The 14,767-nt window shown below is 41.7% G+C and overlaps 2 protein-coding genes across 2 annotated transcripts in view; one reads left to right on the forward strand and one right to left on the reverse strand.

Moving 5' to 3' along the window:
• Positions 1–360: 360 nt before the first annotated feature.
• Positions 361–4,961, forward strand: LOC135090567 (angiopoietin-2-like). Its single transcript, XM_063987421.1, has 6 exons — positions 361–1,451; positions 1,669–1,761; positions 2,580–2,724; positions 3,187–3,289; positions 3,428–3,570; positions 4,166–4,961. The coding sequence occupies exons 1-6, from the start codon at positions 546–548 to the stop codon at positions 4,357–4,359; spliced, it is 1,584 nt and encodes a 527-aa protein (XP_063843491.1). The 5' UTR covers positions 361–545; the 3' UTR covers positions 4,360–4,961.
• Positions 4,951–14,767, reverse strand: part of LOC135090566 (alpha-1,6-mannosyl-glycoprotein 2-beta-N-acetylglucosaminyltransferase-like) — a 22,730-nt gene continuing 12,913 nt past the window's right edge. Inside the window, exons 2-7 of the mRNA XM_063987419.1 lie at positions 9,961–10,862; positions 8,664–8,899; positions 7,209–7,319; positions 6,512–6,710; positions 5,946–6,160; positions 4,951–5,726 (exon numbers count right to left, since the gene is read on the reverse strand). Of these exons, the coding sequence (XP_063843489.1) occupies positions 5,471–5,726; positions 5,946–6,160; positions 6,512–6,710; positions 7,209–7,319; positions 8,664–8,899; positions 9,961–10,854 (1,911 nt within the window). The 5' untranslated portion in view covers positions 10,855–10,862 and the 3' untranslated portion in view covers positions 4,951–5,470. The remainder of the gene's footprint in view (positions 5,727–5,945; positions 6,161–6,511; positions 6,711–7,208; positions 7,320–8,663; positions 8,900–9,960; positions 10,863–14,767) is intronic.

The following is a 14,767-nucleotide window of genomic DNA, read 5'->3' on the forward strand; positions in this document are numbered from 1 at the left end:
CTTGAATGTCACATCCACGATTCTTTAGAGGGAGAGGAAGCGTCAGGTACTTAGTAAACTGTGCTGTAAAGTAAAATGTCATGGCTCAATGTCATAACAAAGCTATTTTACTTCTTTGCAGTTGAGGTCGAACATGTCTTTCATCGTTCTTTGTGTTACTGTCTTCCATCCTCCTTTGTGGTATTGAAATGAGTCAGTAAATACTGGTAACAGATGGAAGGGCATGGCCCTTAGTGCCCCTTCAGGGGACCCCTTTCCTCACCCCCCAAATTTCTCTCATTGGCGCGTTACTGACCAGGCGAAGCTTCCCAGGCTTCACCGAGGGAGCAGCCCGTCTGGCGCTCGTCTGTCTTAACCATTGCAGCGTGTCATGGGGCAGAGTGGCTCGTGTGGCTGGTTAAGGAGGTGAGGATCCTTCCTGGAACCCTGGCTGCAGGACTCAGCAGGATAGGCGGCTGCCACTTCAACTCGCGGCACGGCGCGGGTCCCCGGGGCCCTGCGGGGCAGACAACTCCCAGTCCTTGTCAGACACTCAGACAGGCAGGATGCGTTTCGTGACGCTCCTGACGACCTTCACTGTTGTAGTGGCTGGCACCCCCACCCAGCTAAGGGCGGTGTATGCACCCAGGGAGGTGCAACAGGAAAGCCATGACCTCGACCCCAAGTACGTGATAGGTGAGGTCATCGCCAGCGAGTTCGACCGCCATGTGCCCGTGCTGAGCGACAACCTGCGCGGGGAACTCAACACCCTCAGGAATGACATCAGCCGCCAGTTCGACTCCCTGAAGCACCACATGGACGTCAAGCTGGACAGAATGCAGCGAGACGCCCCTGCTGAGGACAACCCGCAGCCCGTGGAGCAGAGACCCCGGCAGGAGACGCCCAGCAGCGCCACGCCCGCCGCCACCATCCGCCACAACCTGGCCATGGCGGAGCTGCGGCGGCTGGGCTCGGAGCTCACCCAGACCATGAACCAGGAGGTGGCCAAGTTGCGGGAGGAGTTCCGCACCTCCCTCGACCATCTCCGCGAGCAGCTGCAGAACGCCACGGACGTCCTGGCGGCGAAGCTTGGCAACGAGTTCACGACCCAGGCGGAGGAGAGCACCACCATGCTGAAGAAGGTGTTCTTCCTCACGCGGAACCAGATGACGCTCATCCAAGACACGCTGAGCAACATCACTTCGGCCATCAATGTGGGGAGGAGACACGACGCCGCCACGACCCTCCACCCTCCCCACGCGGAACACACCAGCACCTCGCACCTCCCCCCGCTGCTCTCAACACTCACGGACACCAGCACGGAGTTCATCACCGCCATCATGACCGACACAGAGCCTCCCATCATCAACATGGGCACCATCAACACCACCGCACCCTCCACCACCGCGACCACAACCACCACTACCACCACCTCCACGACCACGACGACCTCTACCACCCCAGAACCCGAGGTAGTGGAGATAAGTAACTCAATGGGTTTGAAAGACTGACATTCCCTCGTAGAATCAGATTGTATGGCGTTATCATTCAATTTAGATAAGTTTGTATACTACTAAAATCACTCGTATCAGATTATGTGGTGTTAGTGGTAATTCATAAATCTGTATGGAGAGTCTTGTGCGGGAACTTACTTTTCATTTAGCTTACGTCCCATTCTGCTTCCCCAAGGACTTGCCGAAGGACTGCGTGGAGGCGCTTATCTTCGGAATGACCCACTCGGGCGTCACCAAAATCAAACCTTCCCCGGAGATGGAGCCAAAGGTAAGGCGTGGTAATAGTAATAGGAGTCACATTCTACACCCTCTTCCTTTTTATTTAGCGTTACCTCTCACAGGTAGTCTTTTGCTTTCAGACGTGACAGATTCTAAGCAGAGGAGATCGTTTGTTGAAAATATGATATGTATAATGCTTGTATAAGTCAATAGCAGAGCCACATTCTGCATTTTCTTACTTGTTAAACACTTTAAACACTTTAAACACTTTATTATGTTTGTCTGTAGTACATATATAAGCTTAAGGTACAATTAATTGAAAGACAAACAGCCCCTTATGAAGCACAAGCTTTTTGGGCAGTTAGTTCTCTGTTCATAATCTCCTTACAAAATCTAAGACCTGACAGATTCGTAGCAGATAAGATTTGAGGTTTGCGATGCTTGTGTGTCAATAGTAGTCAGGTTCTGTATTTCTACTGTGTATACCGTTTTGTCTCTCAGTTAGTCCTCCACTGACAGTCTTGTATTCTGAAACTCTCCGCTCTCTCACCTCGATAACTCAGAAAGGCCACAGATGATTAGCCGAGTTCTTAAGAGTGTTTCTCCTGCTAATAACGTAGAAACCTTGTTAATATGTCACTAGAACTACAAAAACACCCTTAAAAACTCGCACCTTCAACTAAAACCTTACGAAAGTAGTGGAGGTGCGGGTGCAGAAATGTTTCAAAATACGGTTCTTGATGTCTGTGTATCCAAGTACCGAATATCATATCCTTGTCAATCTTCACATACTAATATAAGGATAACTATAGTGCACATGATCTACTGGCCTGGTGCTTGAGACTCAGTTGAATTTCACGTGGGTAGAAAGTGTGGTGCGACCAGAAGGTGGAGGGCGGCGGGTGGACGGTGATGCTGCAGAGGAAGAAACAGCCCACGCAGATTGACTTCAGGAGGCCTTGGCAGAGCTACGCGGAGGGCTTCGGTGATCCTGACGGCGAGTACTGGATAGGTGAGGCCATTGAGTGACTGACTGGCTGACTGAGAGTGCCGGATAGATGAGGCCATTGAGTGACTGACTGGGTGACTGACTGACTGACTGACTGATTAAAGAGTACTGGATAGGTGAGTAGACTGATTAATTAACTGACTGACTGGCTATTGGGTAAGTTGACTGATTGACTGACTGACAAACTGACTCACTTACTGACTGACTGATAAATGAGTACTGACTGATAGATGAGTACTGGGTTGGTGATTTGATTAATTGACTGACTGACTGATTGAATGACGAGAACTGGACTGGAAATTTGACTGACTGACTGACCGACTGACCGACCGAGTACTGGATAGCTGAGTGAATGGCTGACTGACTGACAATACAAGATCACATGACGCTGATTATAAGGGAGAATTCTTATAGCCAATCAGATATCTTTCTTTCTAGTCAGTTGGGTATGATTTAATGTTTCAGGTCTGGAGGCGCTGTACAAACTGACGAAGGGCAACCCATATAACCTGCGAGTGGAGATGACTTGGGAAGACGAGAAAGCTGAATCTCTCTACGATTTCTTCAGGTGAGAGAGAGAGAGAGAGAGAGAGAGAGAGAGAGAGAGAATAGCGGTTACGTGTATCTTGTATGTGAGGATTATAGAAAACCGTAATCTAGTCCACGTTTTCTTTGAATAAGGTAAACAATGTCCCACTCTCGCCAGTGTGGGTCCTGCGCGGGCTGGTTATCGGGGCTACGAGCTGAACGTGGGCGGTTACAACAAGAGCAGCACGGGCGGCGACGCGATGGAGTACCACAACGGCATGGACTTCAGCACCTTTGACCAGGACAACGACGGCGCCTCAGGTAGGTCTCATGAATTTATTATTATTATTATTATTATTATTATTATTATTATTATTATTATTATTATTATTATTATTATTATTTTATTTATTTACTTTTTTTTTCTCTCTTTAGTTAAGAAGGTTCACGCACAAGATTGTCCCTGTGTGTGTGTGTGTGTGTGTGTGTGTGTGTGTGGTGCCTTATCTTGTCCAGGCCACCCCATTCAGGATTGCCGGCCTGGTATAAAGAGATAGATAAACAGATAGACAGAAGAAGAGTTTTGGTCAAGGGGGAAACGTAAAAAAAAAAAAAAAAAAGTGTACTGAAGACGCCTCCTGTGTGATGTAAACTCATAATGTCACCTGTACATTCGTCTGTGTATTTTAGACTCCCGATAAGACACCTGTATAATGAAAAAAATAATGATAGATCACCTGTAGACTCACCTGTATAATGTAGACTCATTCTAAATCACCTATGGACTCACCTATAAGACGTAAACTCACAACAAATCACCTGTATAACATAAACCCACGCTAAATCACTCAAACTCACCTATGCACAGAACCAGAGCACACACCTGTAATCACCACTCACGTAACTCAACACACAGGTGGTAGCTGCTCGGAATGGTCAGGCGGCGGAGGATGGTGGTTCAACTATTGCTACTACAGTAATCCCACGGGAATCTACCCACCCAGTGACCTGCCTGAGAATACCCAAGTGGATCACCTTATAGAGTGGCGCAAGTGGCAAGGTTACTATACCTACCTGTCCTCTTTCCGCATGCTGATCAGACCCAATTAGACCCTGTGTGCGTGTGTAAAGGATGTGTTCAAGGCGTATAGCTGTGGAATGTTAGTGCACTGCTGAGTAAAGGATGTGAGAATGTGTGTTTTTTCATTGTGTTCGCTGTAGAGGTGTTGGGAAGACCACTGTTGAGTGTAGGTGTAAAAGAGAGTTGGGAATAAAAATGGTGGTGTCTGTTTAGGTTGTGAGAGGCGCATGGAAAGTTACCAGTGGGTGTAGGTGTTGAAAGAGGCTTGGTAATAGAAGTTGGGTTATCTGTTTAACTTTATGTTGGTGATGGTAAAACTTGTGGTGAGTGTACGTGTAGAAATGGGTGAAAAAAAAGGTGTTGATGTCTGTAAATATAGAGAGGGAGAAAAAAGGAGAACAAATTGTGATGACTAGGTACAGAAAAGGCTTAGAAATAAAAGTGGCGATGTCTGTGTAAATATAGAGATGCTAAAATACAGTAGTGAGGTGTATTTTTATTTCTTTAGGTACAGAAAGGTGGAAAAAAAGTATTGAGTATTTTAAGTGTCGATAGGTGCCTTGAAGAATATTAAGGAACATTTTGAGTCTTTAAGGTGTCCTCAAATAAATTACGAAAAGTAGGTTGGAAATCAAATGTTTTAATGTTCTTCAGGTCACTAGTTGTTATCGGTGCAGTGCATGAGGCTCTTCAAAATGTTGTAAAAATAATATGGAATTGTTTTGTGAATAGTAATATGGGTGGATGATTAATATAACTAATACTGGCGATACATGAACTGTCCGAACACACACACACACACACACACACACACACATATGCTTTAAATATATGATACAGATCTTTCTTACGCAAACATTCATGAATTTATTTACATCTCTTAAATAAATGAACACACACACACACACACACACACACACACACACACACACACACACACACACACACACACAGTGTGTTACATGAAACAACTCATAGACTTTTAAGAGAACACGAATCTAAACGTATTCGAAAAAAAAGAAAGAAAAAGAAAAAAAATGTACATAATTATAGAGAGCTATATAGAAAATAGTAATAACACCTCCAATGAGAGAAAACCAACCGTGATGAAAAAGAAAACGAATAGATAGAGAGGGAAACTTAGACAGAAGTCCTAGCTTGGAGACGCGTAAGGAAAGCCTCGTCAATAGTACCATTCCCTATCCCTCGACACAATTCCCTATCCCTTAAATCCCCCCAGCCTCCGTTCCCCTTCTTGGGTTTCCCTGAGCTCTTCCAGGAACCCAGGGGCACCAGGATGTTAGGGTAGAGCCATTGCATGCTGGCCGAGAGGCGAGACACGGCGTTCTTGACTTCTGCCTGGACATCACACACTTTCTTCTTAACGTGGGTGCCGCTGTGAGGAAGGAAGGGAAGGGAACGTAGCATGAGGAGGACGAACTGACTGACTGACAGACTAACACTAATTTGAGGAATGAAGCAGAATTTATGTAAAAATGTAGAAAGCATGATTTGAGATAAAAATAATATTGAGAACTAGCAATGGGTGAAGGAATAAAAGAATAAAAGAACAGGAGAGTCTGAGATTACGTGTGTATATTTAGGGAGTTCTTACCAACTGCCTAAGTGCAGAACGCGGGTCAGTCTGACAGACATCATGGAAAGGCGCTGCTGAAGGCACGTCTGGGCTACGTTTGTCATGGTCCAGTCCCAGTTGTAGTCATCGAAGGTGCAGAATTTCTCTTTGCACTTGCTGAGACTTCGCCACACCGCCGCGTCCATAGCGAAACCCAGGTTGTACTTCGTCACCCACCAGTCCCCTTTCTCCACCTGCACGGGGAAATATGAGGTAATAATAAGAGATAAGACAATACATTCACAATTCAACAAAAATGGAACCAAGGCAGTTTTTCTGTATCATTTTACCTCTGTCGGGCAATAAGGAAAAAGGCAACAGCGAAAAAAAAAGCAATGAAAAAGAAAAAAAAGAGGAAAGGAGAAAAAGTTTGCAGACTTATGAAGTTCTTGTAAAAGTGAGGGTTTAAAAACAAAAGAAAGAAAACAAACAGTAAAATAAAAAGGGGAAAAAGAGAAAAAAAGAAGGAAAAAAGAAAGAAAAAAATGAAGAAGAAGAAGAAGAAGAAGAAGAAGAAGAAGAAGAAGAAGAAAATCTTATCTCACCAAGTTTTTATAAATATGAGGATTTAATTTGTTGTAGTTTCCAAGAGCGAGAACTTTGCAGGAGGGGCAGAGGGTGGGGCGGAGGCGCTGCATGAGGCTGAGAACGTGTAGGATGTCGGGGGAGACGTAGTGGTCCTCCTCCAGGAACACCACATGCCCCTTGTAGTTGTTCTGGGTCACCCTCAGCCCCTCGAACACCCTGACGGAGGAGGAGTGTTGGGTGGGGTAAGATTGCTTGGTGTGTGTGTGTGTGTGTGTGTGTGTGTGTGTGTGTGTGTTTTCTTTCTTTTTGCAGTTTAGTATTTGATCTCTCTCTCTCTCTCTCTCTCTCTCTCTCTCTCTCTCTCTCTCTCTCTCTCTCTCTCTCTCTCTCTCTCTCTCTCTCTGTTTGTGTGTGTGTGTGTGTGTGTGTGTGTGTGTGTGTCCGTCTGTCTTTCTATCTATTTATCTATCCATCCACCAGTCTATCTATGTATTTATCACATTATCCTTTTCTTTCTTTCTCCTCTTTTATTTTCTGATCCATTTTTCCATTTTCCCATGTATTTATCAAACATTTCCATCACACACCACTAATATCACAACTCAAGCCATCTAGCCACAATCTCCACCTTCTCATCCCTTCCTCTCCCTTACGTCTTCGCCATATGACCCCGTTCAAGAGGCGCACTGGTAAAGTGAATCAAATCTTCCTTACCTATGTATTTTCCACCACCAGTGATGCTTGATCTGCGTGAAGGAAGCCTCCCTATAGTGGCCATAGCTGTCTGGCCAGTTTGCATTCTGACAGTCAATTTTCTTCCCTTTGCTGTAAGAAGTAAATAGATTAGTAAATAAGTGTTGTAGGTAAGAAACAGATGAGTAAAGTGATTAGTCAGCCACGCCAACAGAGCCTAGTCGTGTTTGGTCGTAAAAATAAGTAAATAAATGAGTAAATAAGATACGAATGTTATAAGGGAAAAATAAGTTGAGTGTATAGATTCATCAGCCACGCCAACAGAACCGAGTCATGTTCGGCCCGTTAACTTATAAGAATATATATGTAAATTAATAAATAAACGGAATACGAATATAATAGATAAAAGTTGTTTAAAACCCGAATTTTTTTTGTACTATCTAGTAATCACCTTTACGCTAAATGATCGAATAAAAAAGCAATTCATTTGTTTCCACTCTGAGCCGAGATCGTCAGTGGGCGAAAGTAATCCTACAGTACACTCAGTTTGAAAAGGTAAAGGAACAGTGTAGGTGTGCGAGTGTTTGTCCGTGGCGGGGAATTACTAACACTTCATTACATCACGCCGAAGACCCTGACATCACTACTGGTAACAATGGAACGCTGCAGATTTCCTTGGTGAATTAACTTTGCCATAACAAGTCCGTGGTAAGGCGAGAATTATAATAACACGACTGCGGTTTAACTATTGCGCCGTTACCTCAAATACGTCGTTACACTGTACAAAAGGGCCCTGACATCGCTATTATTCTTAGAACAGCGCAGACTTTCTTTGTTGGGTTTGGATTAATTAAGTTCCCAATTAAAAGAAAATGATAGACACAATGGCTGCCTAACTGTTCCCTCTCGTTACCTTTAATGCGTCGTTATACTTACACTGAAGGAGTCTGACATTGCTATTCATATTCGTAAAATAACTCAATCATCCTTCGTGAATTGGCCTTGGATTAACTAAGTCACCATTAAAAAAAATTATATAGACACAATGGGTGGTTAAGCGTAATTACCTCACGTTACCATCAACACGTCATTATTACGTCAAAGGACCCTTGCATTGCTGTTTATAACCTTAGGCGTCCCTGGTGAGTCAGACTTGGATTCACTAACTACCCGATTAAAAGAAAACGATGTAAACAATAACGGCTTAACTGCGGGATCTCATTGCCACTAAACAATCAACAGGCATCTCATAACTTCAACTGCTTGCGTCATTACTCACTCGTTCACAACTCTAATCAGTCGTGGCTATCCTCTGACGTCACCATGGGAGTGTCATTTACAGCTTAATAAGACAATAATAATAATAATAATAATAATAATAATAATAATAATAATAATGATAATAATAATAATAATGGATTATATATGATCTCTTGTCAACATCCCTGCCATTGTGATAAGACCAGAGTTATTTACGCATTAGTGTTCCAGGAGCAGTCCTTGGGGTCCCTGCCGGGGAAAACCAGAGGGTACAGTTGGATGGAGAACGGGAAGAACATCTGCATCACCCTGAACTCTGTGATGTTCCTGACGAAGGCGTTGATGGCGGGGTCCCACAGGTCATGACTGAAGACCACCATTGCCTCCTGGATGCCCTTCACCGTCCGCAGGCTGGCCACCAGGTAACGTAGGTTCTCCAGGCGCTTGTGTACCTGAGAGAGAGAGAGAGAGAGAGAGAGAGAGAGAGAGAGAGAGAGAGAGAGAGAGAGAAGGGGGACAAACTCCGTCATAAATACTGTCAAGTGAAGGTGTTTAGGTAATCAGCCTTAAGAATTATAGTTTCAAATCAATATTTATTTGTGTTTTCACTGTTGGGAAGGAATATTACTTAAAATTTATATCCGTACAAACTACAAAATTCCGCTATGGACTGGCACAGCTTCGATTCTGCGAGATACATTTCCCGCTTTCTATGCCTGGGTGATGGGTGGACTAAGCTTATTCAGTTAAATATGTAAGAATTGCATACACCAGGCTGGGAAGACGTGAAGTATGCTCCGTGCTTGCTCATTCTACACAGTTGGTCACGTGTCGTAATGATGATTTAAAGGTGTCGATAATCGTACATATTTTATAACTAAGTAGAAGAGTGTGAAGGCAATGGTGGTGTTGATGTAAGACCGTAATCATACACACGTCGTTAGGTTTATTGATGGCGGTAATGACTGACAAAAGACAACATTACCAAACACCGCAACGCCTTAATTTCAGATGTGATAGGCTGTAGAGGGAGTTATTAGGATCTACAGAGGTGTTTCAGCGGTCATCTCTAATCCTTGTGACGGGATGTAGTGGAAAATATTAGGGTCTACAAAGCTATTTTAATTTTAGTGTTAGTTTCATTACGATTGAGTACTGTTAGTAGGAAACGGTATATAGTAACTTTTCAGTCATCTTTGTAGCATTAGAAATCAGTCTTTATGAGATAACAAAGCTTTTCAAATCAAGTTTCCCGAATGTTTTACAGATTTTTGGCGTTTGTAAGATGAGTTACTGAGTGAATTATTACAAAAGAAATGCAAGTTTAATATCCCTTTTCTCTTATTTCTTTTCTTGATTCCATTCCATTCTAATTTCCTTTAACGGTTCCTATTAATATTATTCGAAGTCACGTACCTAACTTATGCGTTGATGTCTATTAAAGTAATTTTGTATCTAAGTTTACGTTTAAATTTCATGCTAGAAAACGTTTATAATTTTAGGGATAACTTACCTGGACGAGAAAAATTGGAGTATCATTGCCAACTGGACCGAATTTCTCTTGGTTGTACACTGTCTGCTTCTCATTCTCCTCTTTGAGTTCCTTCTTAATGCTCGCAATCGCCTCCTTCGTCAGGGACATCTCGTTCTGGTCCACGTCATGAGACACTCCCTTTGAAATCAGCTCCTTTACTTTTTTCTTCAACATGCTTGACGAGATTCCCCTTCTAGGCATTTTGATTCCCTGTGGCACTTTTTTAGATTCCTGCGGCAGTTTTGTAGAATTTGATATTTTTATTGCCTTCGGGATTGGCACTTGCTTATTTACACTCGTCTCTGTCTGTCCACTAATTCGAGTTATCAGTTTATCATTATTCTGTTTCAAAATGTCATTGATGGTATGTCTTTTCTGTGAGAAATATATCGCGTCCGTATCGATAGTGTTTTTCCCATTGTATATCGTCATCTTGGCAAATATATCGGCGCGTGTTTTGACGTTGCTAGGAGATCCCGTCGCCGTAGTGCTGAATCCACCATCACCTGAGCTTCGTACTGTGTCAGTGCTATTACTCCTATTGGTAACATCGCTTAGAATCTTCCTATATGAGCTATTTACTTCAGATTTCTCATTTATCCCACGCGTTAAGTCCCCCAGAGAATAACTTATCCCCGTTTTCTTCACCGAATCAGGAATACCCGTGGTTCTGAGGACGTCAAGAGTAACATTCCCACGTGTAGCGAGTTTAGGAAAGGCTCTCAGGTGTCCTAGTGTCTCGTTTCCCCACCAAGGCGAGTATCCGGTGCTAGTTCCCGCTCTCAGCACCCGCAGTTCTAGTTGTATCTTGAGGGTCATGCAGACGAAGAACAGCACCGCCAGAGTTCTCTTCAGCACTCGCAGCACTCGCATGGTGAGGCCTGGAATGTAGGAAACAAGTGGTAATGATGGTCACTGCCTTGTTTACTCCTGTGAATGTTTGATAGTGCTGTCTTATCGATTAGAATTCCTTGCTTCTTATTATTTTATTTATTTATTTAGGTTGCTTAGTTGTTTTGGAGTTGGGGAGTGAGTCTCTCTCTCTCTCTCTCTCTCTCTCTCTCTCTCTCTCTCTCTCTCTCTCTCTCTCTCTCTCTCTCTCTCGTAAGATATTCAAGACCAGAAATGCGTTTTCTTCAATATGACACGAGTTTAAAGATGACATTTGTCTAGAAAATCCATTTTTAGATGTGGAGAGAGGAAACTGCGTAAAAAGTGCATTATATTATTATTATTATTATTATTATTATTATTATTATTATTATTATTATTATTATTATCATTATTATTATTATTATTATTATTATTATTATTGAACCAGTATGTATGATGAAAATACTCGTTGTTACCAGTACATTACAAGAGAGAGAGAGAGAGAGAGAGAGAGAGAGAGAGAGAGAGAGAGAGAGAGAGAGAGAGAGAGAGAGAGAGAGAGAGAGAGAATACTCATTGTTACCAGTACATTACAAGAGAGAGAGAGAGAGAGAGAGAGAGAGGAGAAACAGGAGACAGGAAGAGGTGGAAGGGGGAGGGAGAGAGACACCCTACTCCCCTTCCCTCCTCATTCCTCCCCCACTAATGCCTCAAAGGGTGGCCTTGCGACTCAGGGTAAGTGGCCCCCGTCAGCGTATCAGGCTGAAATTGTTCCTGAGGCGCATTGTCACGCTAGGTTGTCATGTCGAGGATTTTGTCACGGGAACTGAAGCATGGCAGGAATGCAGGCAGGAGTAAAATATTGATGGTGATGGTGATGGTGATGAGAAGTGTTAGGTTTGGTCACGCACACACACACACACACACACACACACACGATGGGTTTATGATGCTTTTTTATGATGTATGTATTTGTGTTCTGCGAAGAAATATACAAGTTTATACACTTTTAATATCGATAAACTGATTGATTGATAGATACACAGACAGACAGGCAGGTAGACTGATAGATAGATAGACAGACGGACAGACAGAGAGACAGATAGCTAGATAGATATTTACTGTATTTACTTAAGTGGGAAAGACAAACACAAGTGACGTAAGTTTCAGAATACAGTGAAATAACCTAAACCTTGACCATAATGAATATCCTTGCCTTGAACGCTCAACATTCCACGTGTGTGTGTGTGTGTGTGTGTGTGTGTGTGTGTGCGTGCGTGCGCGTGTGTGATGCTGTCGCGTTATGCATGAAACATATGTCCCGGAAGTGTGTTATCAGCCTCTGCCTGGATACACTTTTACGCTTTTCCCTGTGTCGCAATCCGGGACGCGTATCATAAAATGGTTTACTTCCCCTTCAGGACTGTTTTTTTTTTAAAGTGCCACGTATACCATTAGTCGGGTTTCCAAGCATGTTTTCTCTCCTGATTCCTTGTTTAACTATCAACAGAGTCATGAAAAAATCCTTGAATAAGCTCTGTAACTTCCACTAGAGTCTAAAAAACTAGTCAAGGGAAGACGATGAAGTGTTTACATCACAGGATATTTGTGAAGATGGAAGTTCTTGTGTATACACTCATGAAACGCTAAATAGTGCATTCTTTAAAGTGCATTTCGTTTTCTTTTTGTGCTTCTCAAGATGATACGAAAAAAAAAAAGAAAAAAAAACCTGTCTACAGAACCACATAAATCTTAATCTTCAGTTGTATATAAAAAAAAAAAGAAAACTAGAAAAAAATAGCTCCCACAAAAGCATATAAATTCCAACCAAAGCTGTCTATATATATATATATATATATATATATATATATATATATATATATATATATATATATATATATATATATATATATATATATATATATATATATATAGACAGCTTTGGTTGGAATTTATATATATATATATATATATATATATATATATATATATATATATATATATATATATATATATATATATATATATATATATATATATATATATAAAGTGTTGACATGTGAAAACCACGTTACTTTGACTTGATGAAGATATATACACTCAGTTTCTGTCCCTTTGAGAATAAATGGAATAACAAAACATAATACATAAACGAAGACACTTGTAAAATATAATAAGTACTTAACAATAGCAAACCAGACCAAGTTATTTTCACAGTAGAAAAAGTAATGAACTAAGAATATCTAATTTTAGACAAAGTGGAGATAGTAGTAGTAGTAGTAGTAGTAGTAGTAGTAGTAAAAATCCCATAAATCTTCCCATAACAGTTGAAGGACACCGTTATTCTCACCGGAAGTACACTTATAAATTTGAAAAAATAGGTCCCCTCTCACTAAATGGTCCAGTTCTTCCACTTTTCGTCCACTCCTCTCACTGGATCGTCCACGTCAGAAGGTTTAGTTCAGCGTTTGGCCCTGTTATTTCTGAGTGAACATGTGTCTTGTGGGGGAAGGCAGATGTGCTGTAATGAAGTTTTGCATTGGTAATGAGGTGTACAAGTGTGTGTGTGTGTGTGTGTGTGTGTTCGCGCGCGCGTCTTCTCTTGCTTTTACTCCTCCTCCTTCGCTTTTACTATTCTCACATTTTATATTATTTTATTACTAATGACATAGCATCGGTAATACTAACACTAAATTTTTTTTTATGTGAATTATGGAAAACAAACTGCACTGCTACCTTAAATACCATGACAATAATAGTAATACCAGAAAAAAAATATTACCGATTAATACCAGTTGTTCTAGTGACTCATGACAAATCAAAAATAATGCTGCTGATAATATTAGTATCAAATCAACGAGAGAGGTCACACTTTGCAGCATAAAGACCATGATAATATTGATAATACCGAAGAAAAAGAAAATACCATTTATTCTAGTGACTGATAACAAGACATAATAATACTAATAATATTTACACTAGCTGAACGAGAGAAGTCACACGTGGCACCAACAGTCAGCTGATCGGGGCCGCTTACTGAGCATAGCAGGGTGCCTTGTAGGGAGCATAACGGACAGCCTTGTATTGGCCATAGACATTTATTGATCGCTTCTGTGTACTTATCGATGGTCATTAGTGTTGTTAAGGTTACCTGGACAACCCTTAATTGATCGCAAGGGGCAGCCAGGTGAGGGGACCGCGAAGGTATGGGGTACATGAAACTGTAGGGAAATTATTCGATTGTTAGATGATAAATGAGAGAATCAGAGGAAATTATAGGACAGTTTGGCGATAAATGTGAAGATTAGACGAAGTAATTAGACTGTTAAGGGGTAAATGTGAGTATTGGAGGTATAATTGGAATGTTATGCTACAAATTTGATAATTGGAGGAAATACGAGTAACTGGACCATTAATTAATAAATGTGGAAATCGAGGGAAATCATAGGAATGTCGGCCGATAAATGTGTCAGGAAGTGGGGAAAACTTCAGAAGTGTGAGGAAATTGCTGGATTTAATATCTACAAAAAAAAAAAAAAGCAGGACAAGGTTGAAATAAAAAAAAAAGAGGAGAAACTTGTGACCTTTAAAAACCAACATTGTACGAACTTTTTACCATACAAATTGTCCTTTCCTGCATGTCAAAAAAAAAAAGAAAGAAAGAGAGAGAGGAAGGGAAAATGATTGTAATAAAAAAGACTCGAAAAAAAAAAAATATCGAGGGAAATATTTATCCTTTGAAAGATTCTAGCTCAGCGTGGCCACCGGAGTGTGTTTCCGCCCACATGCCGCCATGACTCTCCCTGATTTACTGATTTGTTATGGAAACTTGTCACCATTTCACTTATAACTTGGTGTGGTGCAGACATGACTCTTCGGCGACACACACAGACACACTCTCTCTCTCTCTCTC

The sequence above is a fragment of the Scylla paramamosain genome, chromosome 35 (assembly GCF_035594125.1).
Source record: "Scylla paramamosain isolate STU-SP2022 chromosome 35, ASM3559412v1, whole genome shotgun sequence".
Taxonomy (NCBI): Eukaryota; Metazoa; Arthropoda; class Malacostraca; order Decapoda; family Portunidae; genus Scylla; species Scylla paramamosain.

Bases quoted from the DNA above. Each gene is read 5' to 3' on its own strand.
- LOC135090567 (XM_063987421.1), top strand. From the start codon at position 546: ATGCGTTTCGTGACGCTCCTGACGACCTTCACTGTTGTAGTGGCTGGC. The intron at 2,725-3,186 runs GTGAGGCCATTG...TTAATGTTTCAG, and splicing joins TGACGGCGAGTACTGGATAG to GTCTGGAGGCGCTGTACAAA. The intron at 3,571-4,165 runs GTAGGTCTCATG...CTCAACACACAG, and splicing joins GGACAACGACGGCGCCTCAG to GTGGTAGCTGCTCGGAATGG.